Source organism: Acanthaster planci, linkage group LG02 (assembly GCF_054643075.1).
Source record: "Acanthaster planci isolate LZ-2023a linkage group LG02, COTS_SCS, whole genome shotgun sequence".
NCBI lineage: Eukaryota > Metazoa > Echinodermata > Asteroidea > Valvatida > Acanthasteridae > Acanthaster > Acanthaster planci.
In genome coordinates this window covers 12,487,093-12,506,973 of record NC_141778.1, presented here as the reverse complement: position 1 = coordinate 12,506,973, position 19,881 = coordinate 12,487,093, and the positions used below count along the sequence as shown (strand labels likewise).

The following is a 19,881-nucleotide window of genomic DNA, read 5'->3' as shown; positions in this document are numbered from 1 at the left end:
CCACACATTTAAGCAAACTTATAACGGGTACCGGCAACCAGTTTCCATAGTCCATTTTTCGATGTTTTGCATGCTGTATGCACTTGGGAACACCGAACACACCTAAGCTTGTAATTTTCGCATTTTTGGCCCCCAAATGTATCTTTTAACCAGGGTCATCAACTCCATGGTTTACCAAACTTGATAAAGTTCTCTGCACAAGCTTCGAAGTTGCATATTAGAATACAGGCTTTACTTCAGGTATTCAGGTGGATTGTGATTGGAAAAAAAAAATTTGTGTGCAACTGGTAGGGGATCAGGTCAACTCGGACCCAAACCAACTCGGACCCATTCCAACTCGGACCCATGCCAACTCGGACCCAGGACCAACTCGGACCCACGCCAACTCGGACCCAGTACTAACTCGGACCCACGATCATCTCGGACCCACAACCAACTCAGACCCACGTCAACTCGGACCCACGCCATTTCGGACCCACTTCAAGTCAACTCGGACCCACTGAGTCTTACGGTTGCATTACACCAAATACGCACCCGTACTAGACCGAAATAGCGCCGACTCTTGAACCTCCGAGGTTGGCCTTCATTTTTTTCGCTGGAAATTCAAGATAATTTTTTTTCCACTTGAAATTCAAGATTATGGCCAGATTGATCACTTTTCGCTTCAATTTTATGAACTTTTTTTTCGCATTTTCCCGAAGATACCCCCTAATAGTAGTAAAACTATGCGCTCAGCTCTGAATGTAGCCGCCTGCCTCTATCCAAAATAGACCCGCATTGTGGGGCGTTTTGTGAAAGAAATACTCTGAACCGGAAACTATTAATCCCTAATTCGGGATTTATATAAATAATTCTATGATTCCTCGTGATTATGGCACTATTAAAGGTCAATGTTCGTGACATTGGTGTATATCTGCAGTATCTGTTGTACGTATGCAGCATCTCTTATGTACATCAGAAGGCCTATCTGTGGCTTTTTATTGCAACAAAAACTTTGGGGGCTGTTTGGTGAAAGTTCATTCGATTTTTGCTGGTGATCTGGAGTGCCAAAAAAGAAACTTCTGCGAAAGGGCGTCAATGATTTGGTACTGTCAATCACACTCCAAAAGCTGCTCCCATTGGTTGTCCCAAGCTCCCACTCCCCGATCATAGGGTTTCAAGAATGGAAGGTGACAAAATCAGTCTTTATGGTTAATCACGCAAGTACCTCGGCAGCTAATACCTGATTAAGATTCCAGATTACAAGCGGCAAATAAGACATCATAGGAAATGTGCCTCCATAAAAATACGACGCTTGTCGGTTACTTATCACTTGTTCCAAGACATCACTGATATCAAATCTAGTCCTGTACGGTTTTTAACCACCATGCCTGTTCAAACTCGAAAACGGAGAAATTCTGGGAATCCTGTGCCACTGTTTCCCTGCATAACGTTTAGAGAGGACGTTAAATCTCGGCAGCATGCAGTGCAAAAGTGTCATTTACCAAATGCTTAAATGTAAAAGTGGACAAAATAAAAATGCTTAAATGTAAAAGTGGACAAAATAAAAATTTTCAACAAGTTAATCACGCTCCTTGGGTTGGGTCCGAGTTGACTCATGGTGGGTCCGAGTTAGTATTGGGTCCGAGTTGGTTGTGGGTCTGAGTTGGTCGCGGGTCCGAGTTAGTATTGGGGCCGAGTTGGCATGGGTCCAAGTTGGTCGTGGGTCCGAGTTGGCATGGGTCCGAGTTGGTTTGGGTCCGAGTTGACTCGAAACCACTGGTAGGCCTTGTGACGTGTGTGACCAGACTCGGCTGGGTCAGCATTTTACTTCTTAGAGGAGGTCTTTGTCTTAGTCATGTTACTTTTTGATAGTCTTACCCCAGAACTGTGGGTTCCGTCATCCACTCCGTGATTGGACCGCACAGTTCGGGGGTAGGGAGCTGTACACGCCATAGAGCAAGCCGTGCTCTATGATTAGACCAGTCAGTAGCCAGATTTAAATGCCCACTTGGGTGGAGGTGTAAGGGCTGTTCAAGTTTTCATCTTAGTTGCAAATGAAATTATTTACCGTGCCGTGCTATATCATATTACATTAACTGTGGGGTCCAACATCCGTGGAGCGGGCGTCGGACCCCACAGTTCCGGGGGTAAGAAATTAAAAAATGAAGCACTCAAGCCAAGTCAAGCAATTGTTTATGTATAAGACAAAGTAAAATTTAAAAAAAAAGTTTTTCGTCCCCACCTGCATCCTTTTATGGACCTGCGTGCATTTTTTCTTATTTTTTATGTCCCACAATGTCTTAAAAAATAAAAAAAATTCCCAACAATCCATTCCAATTTGCTTCTTTGTTCACACTCCCTAGGTAACTTTCTACATCGCGTAGCTTGCGTTGCTACCAATCGCTTTAGTTCTAGGACCATCTATACACAAGGGCCCGTCATTGACGTAAGTTTGATGAAGATCCAAAGTTGCTAAGGGATTAAAGTCGGTGGTGGAAGAAACGTGTAGGAAACAAAGGGGATTTGGGTCAGAAGAAGTTGGAAAAAAAACCACAACAGAAGTAGGCCCTAATGCCTTTTTCGCAACTTGCAAAAAAGCCAACAAAGTGTGGAAACAAAGGATGTGGTGTAAACACAATTTAATTTATCATACAAACATTTTTTTGAACCAAGGATTGCCCATAATATGAAATTTCAACCATCGTGAAAAAATGAAAAGCACCGCCGCCTCCGCTCTTATTAACGAAACAAGAAACTTTTTTTAATGTGCGTAACTGCAACAGTCACACTAATGTTACCATACATGAAAAACTGTTCTTGACATGTTTAATCCTACCTAGCTTCCACCTGTCGTGATGGCCAATAGGACAATTAGCCATATAGTTGTTGCCTCATTGGCTGGAGTTGCTATGGCAACCTACCTGCTGCATAGATGGAGGAAGGCATGGAAAAGAAAAAGGATGCAAGCTGCAGATCCTATCATCATAGAAACCACAGATGCTTTGGACATGGCCATGACCAGGATTTCTGATGACATTTCAAGGTTTAAGGTATGAACACAGGTTTGTTACACCATCTTCCACAGGTTTCACAGCCCGGATTTCACTGTAAATCACTGTAAATCAGCTGTTTCCCTGTAACTCAGCCACGTCAGTGACCACTACTGTTGACTCTTAAGCACATGGTTTTTCTCCATGCAGTTTCAATAAACTTTAATGATAACCTTACACCAGGGCCATCGCGATCTCAAGGCTACATCTTGAAGAGTAGCAACAGAAGCTCATTCGATCTGTTGAACATGCTGTATGTCAAGTTCTAGTTTTGGTCCTGAATTCTAAATGCAGTTATTTTTGTTTCAATCTTCAACAGGTGATCAGCCTGGACTGTGAATGGTGCAGTGAGAAGGATGGTCGACGTCGGCCTGTTGCTCTGCTACAGCTAGCTACAGCCAGCGGCTATTCAGTCCTGATCCGTCTCTGCAAACTCAAAAGACACAGTCTGTCACAAAGCTTGAAAGATCTCCTGATGGACAAAGGGTAAACGTTAATGTACATGTTTGTCTGTTTGTCTCATTTTTTAATGTCATTGGCTTTTGCTAACAGTTTTTCTAAAATAATACTGAATTATCAAAGTTGCAGAGTTCAAATTACATGTACAATGATCTTGTCGATGACTTTTTAATTTTTGTAGCATCCTAAAAGTTGGTGTGGCAGTTCTTGATGATGCAAATCGCCTTCTGAATGACCACGGCCTTATAACAAGAGGCTGTCTTGATCTGCGCCATCTGGTTTATCGACACTTGCCGCGAGACCTCAGGTCAAAGTTCACAGGTGGCCTGAGCAATCTGGCAGAGATTTACCTGGATGAGTCCTTGAATAAATCTGACAACGTCCGCTGTGGGAACTGGGAAGCTGAGGTACTGTCCCAAGAGCAAGTGAAATATGGGGCACAAGATGTGCTCGTTGCCATGGAAATTTTCCTAGAAATCGTTCACAGGAAATTATCTAGGATTCCCGAACAGCCCGACTCAAGTTTTTGGAATGGCGTAGGAACAATGTGCCAGGGACTGGTGGATATAAAATACAAAAGCAAGGCCTCCGAGAGAAAGACAAACACGAATGTCCTGACCTTAGACCGTGACAAGCTCTCAATTAACAAATCCAGCAATGCGTACAAGCCAAGGCAGTCTCAGATGTACCACAACTGTCGTTTGATAGCACCTGATGGCCAAATGCTTTGCACCTGTCACAGACAGAAGGCAGAATGGTACGTGAAGAAAGGAATTGGAACAGAAGTGTCCCAGGAACCTTACACAGTACAGCTGAACTTTGAACCCTCCGGAATGCCAGGTCTAGATCGAGCGTACTATCTACAAGACAAAGCCAACATGTGTGTAGTGTGTGGACGAGAAGATTCCTACATAAGAAAAAACATAGTGCCTCACGAGTATCGAAGGTAAGTCCTTGCATTTGAATTACACAGTTCCCAATAGACCTGACATAATCTATGATGCCACATTTGTTTCCATTTGCGGTTGATAAATGAGAACTCGGATCGCGTCCCACCTCAGTGTTATAGGAAAGCGCATATGTAAAAGTGTGATGTCATTATGTTACAGGTTTATATGAAGTCAATCTCAGAATTCCCAATTTGATTTTTTTAATCAAAAGACGAATGATTGAAATGTTTCTTAGCTCTCCGTCTACAATACAATGATGCCAACATTAATTTTGAAAATGTAGACGTGCGCAATTTACTATTTTTCTCAATTTCCAAAACTGTTTCTTCTTCCTAGACATTTTCCAGAGAAGCTGAAGAAACACACATCTCATGATGTTCTTCTCCTGTGTCTTCCTTGTCATCAACTCAGTTCAAACTATGACCGCATTATCCGCCAGCAACTTGTTGAAGAGTACAATGCACCAATCACTAACACTACAAACGCTCGCTATCGTGAGGATCCTGAGAAAGTCAAAGCTCGTTCTGCCGCCAAGGCTCTTCAGCGACACAAAAAGTTTGGACAACTCCCAGAGAAGCGTGTTGCAGAGTTGGAGGGGGTGTTAGCTAAGTTCTGGAATGTGGAACGAGTGGACGAAGACGTCGTTAATGACACGGTCACCATGAGTGTAAAATGTGAGAATGAAGATTTTCAGGGGTCACATGGCGAAAAGGTCATTGCCATGGTGATGAAGGAAGAAAACGGACTTCAGAAATTTGAGCGAAGGTGGAGGCAGAACTTTCTGGAGACAATGAAACCAGAGTTCCTGCCAGTGCTGTGGTCAGTACATCACAGACACAAAACCACAGATGGTGATGAAAATAAAATGTCCTAGAATTACAAGGCCTCGTACAACTAGGCTGATGCAGATTCATCTGGTATTAATTTATGTTATATTGTGAAAACATTATCTCCCTTTTCAAATATTCTTCAATGACATCGTGAATCTGATGCAAGACGCGAGAAATGTCAAGAAAATTTTTACTTGTCATTCTTCTGGACTTACTATAAATGCGTTCCTTGGGACCCCGTTTTAAAAACAAAATGCCCCAAAACTATGACAACCATGAAATTTTCGTAATTTGTATTTATTTCCATCACTCCTTGATTAAGAAAGCAATTGCTAGAAAAATATACCAAGTACAGGGAGTGTACTGTGAACGTTTTGTTGCAAATGGAGGGGAAATCTTGGAAAATTTGTTTAATGCATCACACATAACTGGGTTGTTAATAACAATCCCAGCTTTAAAAACACCGTGAATCATGCTTATATGGGAACTCTTTCCCACAAAAAAAACCAAATATACCCATGACAGAACAATACAAATTTTACCAAATCCTTTAAGACCAGGAGCACTTCTAAGGTAGAATTTTTAGATATTTTAGATGAACGCAAATGCAAAACTCGACCAAAGGTTTCATTTCAATAATCGACTCTGTAGTAAAGTGCTCATAAAAGTTACCATTTTTTAAAAGTATTTCCAATGGTTTATGCTGAGTTTTGCTGAATTTCCAATAGTTTTCTCCTTGAGTTTTGTCGAAAAGCTTACCAGTTTTAGTTTATAACAGATTATGCAGTTGACTCCAAGCAGCAAACATTAATGAGTTCAGATACAAAAATCTGCGTGGAATCCTGTCTTGTTAATTTGTACATTCCACTCTCGAAGAGCCAAAGATCAAATGAATGCAATAAAATCTTTTCATTCACTTTGAAGCGTACATACAAGTACTTCGGCCAACCATTCCGAGCCAGTTTTTAACTCGTGATGCTGCATGTCCACCTAAAATCATCACTACTTTTTGGCTTTTGATTTCCCTTTGACAGCTCCACCTCCTCTGGCTGGGGCTTTACCCTTGGATCCTTTACTTTTAGCCACACTTGATTTGGTGCTTGTCTCAGTCTTGGCAGCTTGGACCTTGCAAAAATGAAAAAAAAATGGAAAAAATAGTTCTTTGTGAAGAAAAAAGGTATCGGATGCAACATAAAAAGAGGAAAGTTTTGAGTTAGAGAAACTTGTATACTACTTTATTACCAAAGCTCTTCTTAGAATGCTGCTAAAATGACTTTTGGAATTGTCAGCTGAAAAAAGCCTGATGACCGCAAATGATGGTGTGAAATACAAATGGTTCAAGACACACTGAAGGATCAGTTGAAGGACCTTTAACCAGTAAAAAAAACTTCAGAAAGGTGTAAAACAAAAGTCTGGCAGCAAACCGCTCGGTGCTTACTAACTCGAATGACGCGAAACAATACCACCGGAGCAGCCCACTCACCTTGACCATAGCATTCTTGCTAATATCGTCGTCATCACTGCCTTCCTCTTCAACAACCATGTCCCCCTCACCATATGCATCAACATCTTCAGTTGCTATGGTAACCTTGCGTTTCTTGCTGATGTCACCATATGCATAAGGAACCATATGACCCTCTTTGTTGAATGCTCGGGTGAAAGCTGCTTTGACCTGAAAAAAAATTGAGCAAAAATAATATTGGTTCCGACAATAAACATTCTAACACAAACGTTTCATTAAAAAGTTATCCATATTAATTCAAAAGTAAACTTATCCAAATCTACACAGCTAACCTTTGACGGGACCCCTGCCATTGGATTCTTCTTTCCTTCAAACTGGCTCACTTCCAGTACAGTGTCAAAGTCCTCTCTAGTCAGGTCATAGCTATTGAGCAACTCAACGACCTCTGACACACCATCTGACTCCTGGGTCAGTAAAGGCTGCGTTAGGAAGTCCCGCAGACGAGGAACATAGTCAAAGGTGATGTCATTCATGCTGCCTGATGAACTGGAGATGATGTGAAAGTATGAATCAAGGAAATGTGTACAAAACTTAACTCACAAACACCTGTCTCAGAACAGTCCTGTGGCAATGATATAATTGGTCATGTTGTAACATTTCCAAAAATCTGTACCAAACAGTTAGTTATAAAGTTACAATTTCATTTGTTCATTCTGAAGTATTTATTATTATTCAAAATTCATCAAATGACCACCACAATGGGCAAGATGCTTGTATAGATGGTTTTCTGTACATAGCAATATCCCCATTATCACTTGCTCTGTACCCACTGCTGTGGACTGCCTGCTATGTAGGTTGTTAGGATTTTGTGCCACATGGACGATGGGCTGGCTTACAATCTCCGGCGACAAGTCTGCACATTCGGGTACATCATCAAAGAAGTTCCTTCCTCAACCCACCTCAGTACTACAGAGCGTGTGGTAAATCCTGCCCAGGGCCCATGAACTGTTGGCCATGAGCAGGTCTCGGGCAAGTTTAATAACTAGTATCCTTAATACATAGGGTCTGCATGGACATTCTTAGTTACCAGTATATGAATCAACTGAATTTCTGTTCACTTACGATAACCTCATATGTTGCTGGATTTCCTGTAACAGCCTACGGTTTTTGTTCCTGCTCGAGTTCTTTCCTAACCAGCTCGGGAACTGTATCATACCTCGCATATAGCCCTTCATGGCATCTCCAGGCAGTACACTTGCAAAGATGGCCTACAAGTAGAGTAAATTAACTGATACATGTATCTTCATTTATCGTTGGAATATTGTGGCTTCAGAATACACACCATATTCCATCAACATACTGACTACACAAGATTTCCAATTACCTGAGTAGGTAGCAAGCTCCATCGCTGTGTGGTACGGATCGCTCTATCCACGAGATCACCACTGCAGATGCTGTCCGCTGCCCTGCTCAGAAGACCGAGGTGCTGCTTAATATCACCCCTTACAACAACAAGCAAAAACAGAAACCTTGAACAATGACTAGCATGCCCTCTATACACACAGTCTACGTGTGGTAGATTATGCAATGATACCGTGTGTGACCCGCATTTGAATGAGGCCACAGTGACTGACCTCATGGTAGTCTAGAATATTCTGGTTGTACGTTCCGGCGATGTCTTGTAAGCTGACGATATTTCCAGTTATCTAGTGTATGTTCTGGAGGTTTCTTGTAAGATTAAGTAATGCTGAGGAGTCTATTTTAAGAAACTTACATAATGAGAAAAAAATTTCATGAAGAATTGTAGACTATAAAATACAGGCTCTGGAAGACAAGGATAGGAGAGACAGAGAGAGAGAGACACACACACAGCTAGAGAGATTTTGGAAGGCAATTCTACCGTACACGGGCTGTGAGAAGTCTTTGACTTACTTTGCCCTTTTGGGTGCAATGGAGAGATAGTTCTCGTGAACAAACAGTGGGGCGATGGAGTAATCGTGGAAGAACAGACCCATCTTATCCGTTAGTGACATCTTCTCTGCTTCCTCATCACACGCAAAGACTTGCTTCAAGACATCCCATGGACCCTAATGAACAGAAATGAAATTGATGATCACTTTTTCTTCTAGAAAATCCCAAAATGGGTTCTATAGCCTTGCTGAGGTTGTTGAGGTGTGAAAACATTGCAGTACCTAGAGGTGTGGCAATGCATGCATGAATACTACAGTTTGCAGGAGTCACGCGAACCCTGAAGTGACTTTAGAGCCAGTGACAATTCCAAGCGGGCAAATCGTCGTTTACTAATGCTGTTTCTGCAAGCATTCCTCTCTATAAGCTTTAAATATGTGCGTAAATGACATTTGCGTGAAGAGTTAAATACAAATATATTCTTCCAGCAAAGCTGAGGGTATAAATATTTCCATTTGAAATACAAGTTGCCTATCTGACAGACTGTTTCTCTGTCTCTTTCTTATCACTAGAATGTGAGAAGCATCTTTAACTAACCAGTTTGAGGTCTTTCTTAGCCTTCTTAGCATCCGAGTCCACCTGATCTTGGCTCAAGTTCTTCATTCCTGCACTCCACATGCTCATGTTATGAAGCACCTGTTGACGGTGACACAAAACTTTCTCAGTAAATAGCCAGTGCCGAAACTATTACAAGATTGTTATCAGGCTTTCAACCCCTTCACTCCGAGAGCCGTTGGGAGCCGTTGGGAGCTGTTGGGAGCTGTCGACAGGATTGGTGAGGATTAGTACATACCACAAATACATTATATTCATCACGCACCTGTGGTTTCAATGGGGCCTGCTGCTGGACAAGGCTTTGCATAATGGGTATACCGCAGCCCACCAGGCATGGTCAAAAGAATCCCGGCGTTAACCACTACCAGCCGGGGACTCCGAAATCGGAGCCGTATGGTTTATATGTGTGGCCGGGGTCTCCGAACTCGGACAAAGGAAACAGGGCCCTGTAACAAAAGACCGTACTCCGAACAAAAGACCAGGCTGCTGGGCATTACCGGCATTTTTCACTCTCAAAAGTGGTGATAATCCAGCGTTATTTTGAAACCGTATACCAGGGTTTGGGGTATTTAGAGCAAGCGGATTACCACCGGGGACAAAAGCTCTCCACCACCGCAGCGATGAGCCACACAGCACCGCTGCATGCTGATCTGGCCCCTATTGAAAAGAGGTCAGCAGTACACCGAGCCAGGTTCGTGAACAAAAGACAGTTGTATAACACCGCACAATCTGGGCTCTGTTTACAAGGCTGCAGGCCTGGCTGAAATATTTGGGCGTCAATGAGGGTCACCTGTCAACTCAGAGTAGTGCCTAAAGATTACTCCGTGAGGCTATAAACGACTGTTAAATGGAATGATGAATTGTTGAAGGATTTTGAAAACGGAAAAAATGATAGTCATGCCGGCCCAGCATCCTCAACGTTGAAAAATGCCCCGGCACAAAGTGGTTAAGGGGTTAATTAAAGAAATCATCTCATCTTCAGATGTTGTTTTAATACTGACAGAAACTGATGACAGCAGGCATGATAGCCTTGCTGTGAACTGCCAAGACAATAATAAGCCCACATGTTAAAATGGCCTACCTGCCGTATGTCTTGATTAGATGCAGTTATGATGTGGTCCATAGCTTGGGGCGGGATGGACACGCCCTCTTTGAAGGCAATAGACAACATGGCACCCTGAATGACAATATCCAAGTATGTTAGTTATACGATACACATGCATGTACATTCAACGCTCATTGGCACAAATTTGTGTGCAAGCAGGTGGTGCATAGTTTATTGACTACACTGAAGTTTAACACCTTGGAATCCCCGAAATCTTCCATCCTCTCTGTGCTCAACTGTAGAGGGAGCTATTGCACTTCAATCAAATAAGTACAGGAAGTCACTATTAGCTGATGACTAGTACAAAACACAGTAAAATTTCAAAGTGGCTGCTCATGTGAACAAGTCTTGGTACCACTGATCACAAATTACTGATCAGCCAATTAATAACTCCACAGTTTCTTTTCAAGATGATCCACAAAATCTTCACAGACTGCAAGTTTTTCAATGAAGAGGATAAAACAGTCAAAAAGAATGTGAAATAAAATCAAGTTCATTCACAGTGTTTACCTTGATCTGCTTAACTTGAGGCCGATAGAAACGAAGATCAAAGCAGTGATTGGCTAGCGATCTGATCTTGGGATGGTTGCGGTCGTTACACATACAGATCACAGGTATATGTGACTTCTTGATCATCTGGATGAACTCCTACAGAGAGAGAGAGAGAGAGAGTATCAGTTGACAGAACAATGTGCATGGGCAATCAGAATGCACAACTCAAACCTGCAACTTCCCTGGAAGCTCAGGGTGCAACTATTTTCAAAGAATTAAGTAACCAACAAAGTACAAACTCAAGTATTTTTTCTTACTGGAAAACAATTGAACGGATGGATGAGACAATACTCATCTTGTAGCAACAGCTTACCTGAATTCCACCCCTATCCTCGTTCCCAGACATTCCATCCACCTCATCCATCAGCAAGCACTGCCGGTGAACTTCGACCTCTTGCCCTTTGCTCTCACCTCCTCCGGCCTTGAAGTAGCCTTCGATGGAGTCTGTGTGTAGGAATTCTTTCATGACGAGGTCCAATGTTTTCTTGCTTCTGGATGAGCTGGCGTTGAGTTCTAATGTCTTGAACCCCAGCTCCTATTTAGATAGAGGCAGAGGTGAGACATAATGGCAATTATGTATCCTACAATTGACAAAGCAGCAGGAAGTAATTATCCACCTTATTCAGGGATGAGAAATTGGAGTCAACACACTAACAATTCACTGACCTTACAAACAAGTTCTGCTGTGGTGGTTTTCCCAATGCCTGGAGGTCCTGAAAGTAACGCTGCCTTGAAACAAAATCCATCGTCTTTGCTGAAGCGAGCTTTCAACAAGAGATACGAAAAAGCAGTGCCCAGCTTGAATAACTGACAGGGTAAACTCAGGAAAGGGAGAGGTAAGTTGTCTTCAGGAGTCTCCTAAAAACAGAACGCACTGTTTGACACCTCAGGACCTGTGTCTCACCTCTGCCTCTTTCAGGGCCACATTTTCACAATGATATTTCTCTGTGATGCACCCAGTGACCTACATCTCTGTTTGTCATGCTAAGACACAGAGCTTCATGTAACACCTAAACTGATAACCCTCTATTTCGGGAGCATTAGCACTGTGATAACAATCCAAGTTGACATCAATCATTTCTGTTGATGTTTGACAGATCTGGAAAATAGATAAAGGTAATTTACCTAAGCAAAGATTTCTCTGACAGCCACTCGATGTAAAGTGAGGATGGAATACAGTGAGCAAATCCTAGAGTTATTTGATCAATCATCATCACATTCTAGGGTCTTTACCTCTGTCTTTGTTGGGTCCAAAATTGTTGTCATGCCATCGCTTCAGCCACTTCAGGAGTTTGTTGGCACAGCTTCGCTCTCCTTGTTGACCAATCAGCTGTTTCATATTCTGAGGTTTGTACTTGTCAACCCACAACAAGCTTTCGCCTAGTTTTTCAGTCTCTACGGTGGGTTTGGAATCCATTGCTGGGGATGATGACGTTGACAGAGACTGGCTTGGTGTAGTGTCCATTTTGGGGCTTACTTTGGGCTTTGTCTGAGCAGACTGCTTCGTGGAGACAGGTTCAGCTTTTGGTTGGCTCACCTCATGTTTGGAAAGACAACAGTAAACGCACATCATAATAACCAGGAATGCTCACCTTTTTCCACCAAAATAAAAATCAACTTTAAAGGTTAATCACTGTTCCAAGCAACAATGTTCTCAACTCACCTTACTGACTGATGGCTTCTTTCCTGGTCGCGTCCTGATGAGGTCAAATAGCTCATCTTCAGTTAGGATTTTTGTACCTTGCGCTTCAGCCTGTGCATTTTATCAAACCAGAAAGACGATCGCCAAATAATCTCAACAGGCACCTTTTCAAAATAAGGCCGCAGCTGAGAGCTTATCTTCATGTGATATGAGGGTTCCACATCACTGCAACTTTTCATAAGCCAAATAAACAGCCCACCGGGTAAACAACAAACCAACCTTTTGTATCTTAACTGGACCAGGATCACGTCCGGTCACTAGATAGGATGTCTTCTTCGTGACTCCTGTGGTAACCTTGCCACCAAGATGTTCAATAGTTTGCTTGGCTTCTTCCTTCTCCACATAATCCAGCACACCAGTGATGACAAATGCTAGGCCTGCCAAACAATTTTCCTCACCCTAGAAATGTAAATGCCAATTTCAATCACACAAACTTTCGTCTGTTATCTTTCACATTAGAGACTTTTTGGAACAGTGCATCTAACATGTACCTTACCCTCTGTAACCTGGATTAAGATAATTTCTTTCAAAGAAAACTTGGTTTTACAGTTTGGGGTATCCGTACGTAATTCTATGGTTCTGATGTTTTTTTTTACCCTGAGTGAGGCAAGTCTATCAGGGCAAAAAGCAGGTTAAAAATAAATATTTGCTTGTCCCCAGAAGTTCTTGTTTCCTTCTTTGTGGGTTTGGGTTTGCTTTGGTTTTTTTAAAGTCTGAGCCAAAAATATGAGTCAGTCTGAATTGAGAAGCACAGAATTCATTATGGATGCCCTTATCTTGTTTTTCACCTACAGCTGATACACAGAAGGCGCTGAAATTCAATTGGAAAATATCAGACTTACTTGTGGCATCTCTTTGGCACCCAGTGATCGTGGTCCATCTCGACTAAGATATCTCCTGTAATTGGCCCCACCTCCTTTCTTCTTTTCAGCCGAGTCTCCGCCCATTTTCTCCTTGGGACTTGGGGCCTTTGTGGGAGTTGTTTTCGATGGAGTAGATTTGGCAGAGCTTGTGCCTTTTGAGGGTGTCGATCTTGAGGGTGTAGCTTTAGTTGGTGTGACTTTAGAGGTTGTGGCTTTAGTGGGCGTGGCTTTAGTGGGTGTGTGCTTAGCAGGTGCAGCTTTGGAGGATGTGGCATCCTAAAGTATGAAAATATCAAATTTTGTTGAAACAAATGAAGAGCTTAAGTTTGTTAATCTGTCAACAAACCTGAAATACAATGGCATAATTGCTTTGTTACTTGTGAGTATTCCTATGGGCACTTGATGGATCGCATCCCACCTCACTTCCACAGGAAAGCACACATGTAAACAAAGGGTGTCATCATTATTTTATAGGTGTATTAAACACAGCGACGGATTCAATAACCATCAACTCAACACACTTCTTTTCGATTTGAGAATTATGATAAAAAAGACATCTATCGGAAGTTACTGATTGAAATTGACTAACTGGTGTCTGAGCTCCTCTCCTGTTGGACCTCTGTGGTGTTTCCTCCACTGTGACCTTTGACCTTGAGTGTGACCTTTCACCTTGACCTCTCTCTGGGGTCTCTTCCACCAGGGTTTTGCTATTAGATTTCACCTTCTCAGCTATCTTACTGGCAATGCCTTTACCTATGAATTCATGAAAAGAATTGTACACTGGCTGTTAGATTCAGGGTACATTTAAACAATGAGAAATTATGTAGTGAGATGACATTGGGCTGATGGGTGCAAATTTTTGAAGGTTCACAAACCTTTTTTTAAAGCTGGACTGACATCCATCTTATAGATCCTCGGACTTCTCCTTGAAGGGGAGGGCTTCTCTGCTGACTTGAGGTCATCAGTCCTGCGATTCTGTAAATGCAGCTCTAAGTGATCATACGATCTCCCTTATTAAATGGTCTAAACTGCTGACATTTTTCCCGTCCCAAATATGCATCTTGATTAATACCAGTTTCATAAGATGTTTGAAAACGTGAACACAATTCATCATGAGGTTGAGGGACATAAACTTCACGACTACAAGTACAAAAACACTGATACAAAGAGACTCCAATCAAGATGTCTAGATTGTACAATATGGGCACGGCATCCTAGCTGCCCCAAACCTCTCACATTACTTGAGTGTTTAAGTGACTCTTTCAACAACTCACCTTGGTTGGTGTTGTGTGATCTTCATCCAGTAGCTCTAATGTTTTTTGAAAGTCTGGGTCATCATGATGCTCCACGGCCAGCCTTGGCTTCTTTGGGGTGATCTCAATTTCCAGCTAACAGCGAACCAAAAGGATTCTCGTGATCAGTGTGATGTCACTACAGACTTTTAACATGCAGCAAAGGGGCAATTTTAACCTTTGTGCTATTCAATAATGTACTGAGGTTCCCGGATGTCCAACCACAAGAGTTGCTCAATTCTACAGCTGTGAATGACTGGTCAATTCAGATGCATGCAGGTAACAACAGTAAATCCTCAACCTAAAGCAAAACGACACAGACGGATTTTAGCAAGATATGAAAGTTTCAAACTTAGTTTGGTTCCCCTATTATAATACGATCTTGTCAAATGTCATCGTCCCTTTTTAAAGCCATTTTAGGGAGCATGACAAAACAGGGCTGCCACAAGGAAATTGCTTGAGACAAACTATAAAAAACACTTCAGCAAGTACTTCTGGTTTCTTGGCAGTCACTTTCTTGGTTGACCTCTGAATTGGACTGGAGCCAAAAAAATCGGACACTGTGGTGACTTTCTGCTTAGGAGATGGAGTCAGGACTTTCTTTTTAGAAGCAGCCTTTGATGGAGAATTGGATGACTTTGAAACAGTTGAGCCTATGAGAAAGAAAGAAAGTGAATCATGAACTCATATACAGGGAAGTTAGATTGGCGTTGGGGTTCTTTCCTTGCCTTCCACCTGTGCAGACCAGGTTCGAATCCACATGTGGATTGGGTTTCAGTCCGTACCGATTCCATGGGTTTTACCCAGAATATTCCTTTGGGGTTTTCCTCTCACCTCTAAAACCAGTAACTGCTTCTCATTGTCTCCTCTCTATAGGTTTCTTCGAGCTGTAACGCCTAAGGCGCTTTTGAGGAATCTTTGGTGTCATTACCAGAAATGAATGACAATAATCACATTCCAAAATACCTCAAGACAGTTTCCCTATTCAATAACATCCAACATAACCGTGTCTTAACATTTGATAATGCCTGCTGAGGTTTGATAATGCCTGCTGAGGTTTGATAATGCCTGCTGAGGTTTGATAATGCCTGCTGAGGTTTGATAATGCCTGCTGAGGTTTGATAATGCCTGCTGAGGTTTGATAATGCCTGCTGAATTACCCACATAGAGATTCTCCTGAAAAACTTGCACAAAGAATACACCATAAAATGGACGGTGCTGTTCAGGAAAATCTAGAACAAATCATTGGAAATCTATAGTACATTGACTTCTTTTGACTCTCTGACTCAAAAAAGGTAAAAATTTATGAATGGAAAGAAATTTGTGCTTGGCCAGTCTTAAATGTTAGTCTTAGCTGGCTGATAATGCCTGAGCCGCAGTTAGTCGCATCCATTCTCCTTAGCCGGTCTAAAACGAACGCTTAAGACCAACCAAGCACATTTTTATATCCTTGGAGAAACAATGTAATCATTCCAGAGTACGGGTATCAGAAACAGTGAACTGGTACATGTGCATTGTTACATGTACACATGCAACTTGTATAAAACATATTACATTAGAAGCGGTAAGACTGACGCCAACTAAGAGCCTTTAGAGTGTAAAATGCTACGTGAATTGTTATTATGTGAGACCTCTGTGTGCAGTGTAATGCACAAGTGGGATGCAAAAATCAGAGAGAATAAAAGTTACCTTTTCCTTTGGAGGATCTCGGTTCTTCATCAGAGTCTATGGAGAAAAAGGAAAATGATAAATAATTTGACTCTTTCTGTGAAATGTTTCCAGGATTTTATTTGCTCTTTGGGATTTTGTTTGTAGACTTAACTCACAAAGATCACCAACCTGAGTCATAAATAATCGCTGACTTTTTCATTTTAGCTGGTTTGCTGCCAGTCCTTTTTCTGCTCCTCCTTGAATCTGTGAAATCATCATCTTCATCTTCCAGCTGTCTCTTTCGCTTTCCTCCTGTACTGTTAGGCTGTCTGTTGCTTGATGACTTGCCATTCTGGCTGGATTTAGACTTTGCTGTTGTCACTCCAAAAAAGCTGCGAATGTCCTTGGAAGCAGAAAAACGCACATTTATTGATTGGTACATTTTAACTAATCAATTACTCATCATCACTGGAGGTAGAAGGAGGGCGGAGGGACAGTGGACCCCCCCACTTTTTGACTGGGGGCATGGCCCCTACTTTTTGTAGGTCAAATAACAGGGTGGAGCCTAAATGATCAACCTATTAACTGTGATGCCTGATGGTCTCACAAGTGTCCCCCCCTTTGAAAACCGTTCCGCTGCCATTGCATATCCTTATCCTTATAAATTCCTGAAAAGATGGCATCATTTTATTCAACATTCTCTTGCTCAATTCAGGATGTTCAGTATCAGCATTCTAGTACAATAGTTCCATGATCTGACATGTCTGACTTACAAGATAAACTACATGTTAACATGAAGAAGAGATGACAATTATTTCAAAATCTCTGCTCTCTAATGTTTAACACATATATCAGCAGTTGGTTGATCATCACAATTGCTTGGTTGACATGATTGATTGATTTTGCAACACAATCTGTTGATCATTTGCCTTTAGCAGATACCCATTTCTTTCTTTTTCATGGTCATCAGGTCATGATGGACAGACATGACAGCTCGACAAACAATGGATTTTACTGTTTTGAAAAGGGGAAGTCATCTGGTCATGAAGTAGATAGACCTTAAAAAAGTGTGATTTTCAACACACTGGCCAACAGCCACAGAACAGCAATCAATCAATCACGCCTGCCAGGTTAATGCTTGGGCCTACTGGCATTTGATAGTCTAATCATATTATTATGTTCGTTTACTAGGCTTTTTCCGGGGGAAGAGTTCCATATACGGAAGCCACTTGACACCCTATACACGAAACCTGACCAGTGTCATACTAGTCATAGGACCTATGACTAGTATGAGACTAGTCTGAAAATTCTGAGTGTATTCTATGTGGAAACTTCAACATTTTCCCTGCTAAATTTTCAGCCTTAATAAGTTCTTCTTAATTGTTGTTGCATTCAGATGGCTAATAGGTAACTGAAGGGACAAATCAGTGGCATCTGTAGGCTTATATGAAATTCTTTCTTTTGCTAGTCCTGTTCACATCATTCATCACATCAGTTTTGTCTGGCTGTTTTTCCTTCCTCAGCTCACATGGGTATGGTGTCTTATAAATGACAAAATTGTGTCGTGTTGTGCCGTTGCCCCAACACGGCACTATGACAGCTTCATTGTATCATGCTGTCACACTGTTGTACTGCTTCTTTTTTTCTTATTTTTATGCTGTGTTTAATGTGCTGAGTTGTGCCATCGTTGATCGTGCCAGAGTGCCATCGCAACGTGCTGGCTCGTGTTGTTTCTTGATGCCGTCACATTATGCTGGCACATCTTGCCATCGTATCGTGCCATCATGACATTGCATCTTGCCACTGTAGCATTGGGTCATGCTGCCTGTTACTGTATGGTTTTTAGACATTGTGGGTTAGGCTGTCGTGTCCTGCGATCATGCTGTCGCATCGTGATGTCGTGCCACTGTGTTGTGTCTTTGTACCATGTTGTCATGCTCTAACATTGTATCTTGCCATTGTGCCTTACTGTTTCTTAAAAGGGCTAGTATTTATCACAGCTAATAGAAGGCATGTGTAACAAGTCATGGAAAAAATTGTGTGCGCGCACATGGTGCATAGGGCCTTCAAGATGTGATCATTTGACGAGCGATGGCGAGAGCACGATGTGACAGCAAGATGCAATGGCACGACACAACGGTTAACCCTAACCGCCAACCATATTGTTTGGCTTACAGTACTTAGTACTACAAAATACTAAATAACAGCCTGAGCCTGAAGGACCTAGCACTACAAATTACTACTTCTGGCTAGGTTACTTCCATTGCCACTCGTACAGAGAACAATAAAGCCATGCGTTCATAGTGCCACAGCACTGTATGGTACATTGTCTTATCTACTGTATTTTATGGCTTCAGAGAACAATACAGTCATGTCCTATTACAAGCCGCTGCACTGATTACTACATTTTACTACAAGTAGTAGTTTGTAGTATTATGTAGGGTTAGGGTTAAAAAGTAAGATGCGATGAGTCGAAGGCATGACAACGGGTTGACAGCACGACACAAAGGGTCGGAATCATGATGCAACGGCACAAGATGATACGACGTGATGGAACGACATGACCGCATTACAGCATGACACAACGGCATGACGCAACGGCACGATGCAACAATACGGCGGCACGACATGATGGCACAACGCAGTAGCAGGGCATCTCCATAAATTTACAATAAGACCTAGGAATAGGCGACAGCACAACCTGACAGCACAACACGACAGGGACTACTGGACAACACAACCACGACAATGCAATTTCATTGTCAACAGAAGTCTGAACACCATACATGAGTGATGTGATGCTGTCATAAATAAATCATGAAGGTCATGCATTATGCATGTATTCATGTTATGCCAGAGTCGTCATGGTCATGAACATGAATATGAATATGGACCATGCCCCACCCAGTGTGACTGCTGAGTCACCGACACTAGTGACAGTCATGACTGTTTGTGACAGACTGTCAGCATGGTCAGATGGTCTGTTTTCATTGTGTTCAGTGGTTGGTTGGTGCATAATTTCTGTCCTTACATGGATTAGCCCTACTAGTGTGGCACGGACTCTCACTCCCGATCCATCCTTAGATCCATCTTCCTGATCCATCCTTAGATGGATCGGGAGTGAGAGCTATGCATGGATACGGTTGCTGTTGCTGTTCATGCACACGAACAATCATATCCTAAAAGAAAACATGCCATGACTGTTTTGCATGGATCAGTTAGAATTGCAACAAAATTCACTGTTCTTGCTTTTCAAAATCAACTGTATTATACTCTCAAAAGAAGTCAGAATGATACCATTTTTGACGACATCGTCAACACTCACAACGGGCATGACAGGGTCAACCATGTCTTTTCACCTTTCGCGCCACGTACAATGTGCGCATGTCCGGAGACCCCCAGCTTGCTTTGGTAGAGAATTAAAACTGGGTTATATTTGACCCCTCCTGATACTTCAACTA

General features: G+C 42.1%; 2 protein-coding genes across 8 annotated transcripts; one reads left to right on the top strand and one right to left on the bottom strand.

Moving 5' to 3' along the window:
• The first annotated feature begins 36 nt into the window (after nucleotides 1–36).
• exd2 (exonuclease 3'-5' domain containing 2) lies at nucleotides 37–6,206 on the top strand. 6 transcript variants are annotated; one of them, XM_022237055.2, is made up of 6 exons: nucleotides 37–240; nucleotides 2,346–2,428; nucleotides 2,823–3,032; nucleotides 3,352–3,518; nucleotides 3,673–4,437; nucleotides 4,778–6,206. In XM_022237055.2, the coding sequence occupies exons 3-6, from the start codon at nucleotides 2,838–2,840 to the stop codon at nucleotides 5,313–5,315; spliced, it is 1,665 nt and encodes a 554-aa protein (XP_022092747.2). In that variant the 5' UTR covers nucleotides 37–240; nucleotides 2,346–2,428; nucleotides 2,823–2,837; the 3' UTR covers nucleotides 5,316–6,206. The 6 variants fall into 6 exon arrangements, with proteins under 6 accessions (XP_022092747.2, XP_022092751.2, XP_022092750.2 ...); XM_022237058.2 differs by having other exon boundaries at nucleotides 50–110; XM_022237056.2 differs by lacking the exon at nucleotides 37–240 and adding an exon at nucleotides 1,804–1,822.
• rfc1 (replication factor C subunit 1) lies at nucleotides 5,548–19,823 on the bottom strand. 2 transcript variants are annotated; one of them, XM_022237054.2, is made up of 22 exons: nucleotides 19,718–19,823; nucleotides 16,610–16,823; nucleotides 16,460–16,495; nucleotides 15,263–15,423; nucleotides 14,753–14,866; nucleotides 14,354–14,453; nucleotides 14,068–14,231; nucleotides 13,458–13,754; nucleotides 12,835–13,014; nucleotides 12,577–12,666; nucleotides 12,147–12,450; nucleotides 11,580–11,677; nucleotides 11,227–11,448; nucleotides 10,872–11,009; nucleotides 10,338–10,433; nucleotides 9,239–9,337; nucleotides 8,666–8,820; nucleotides 8,118–8,235; nucleotides 7,856–8,001; nucleotides 7,066–7,279; nucleotides 6,755–6,943; nucleotides 5,548–6,396 (listed from the first exon to the last, which is right to left on the bottom strand). In XM_022237054.2, exons 1-22 carry the CDS (start codon nucleotides 19,730–19,732, stop codon nucleotides 6,274–6,276), a joined length of 3,273 nt encoding a protein of 1,090 aa, XP_022092746.2. In that variant the 5' UTR covers nucleotides 19,733–19,823; the 3' UTR covers nucleotides 5,548–6,273. The 2 variants fall into 2 exon arrangements, with proteins under 2 accessions (XP_022092746.2, XP_022092745.2); XM_022237053.2 differs by having other exon boundaries at nucleotides 19,746–19,799.
• Between the last annotated feature and the right edge of the window lie 58 nt (nucleotides 19,824–19,881).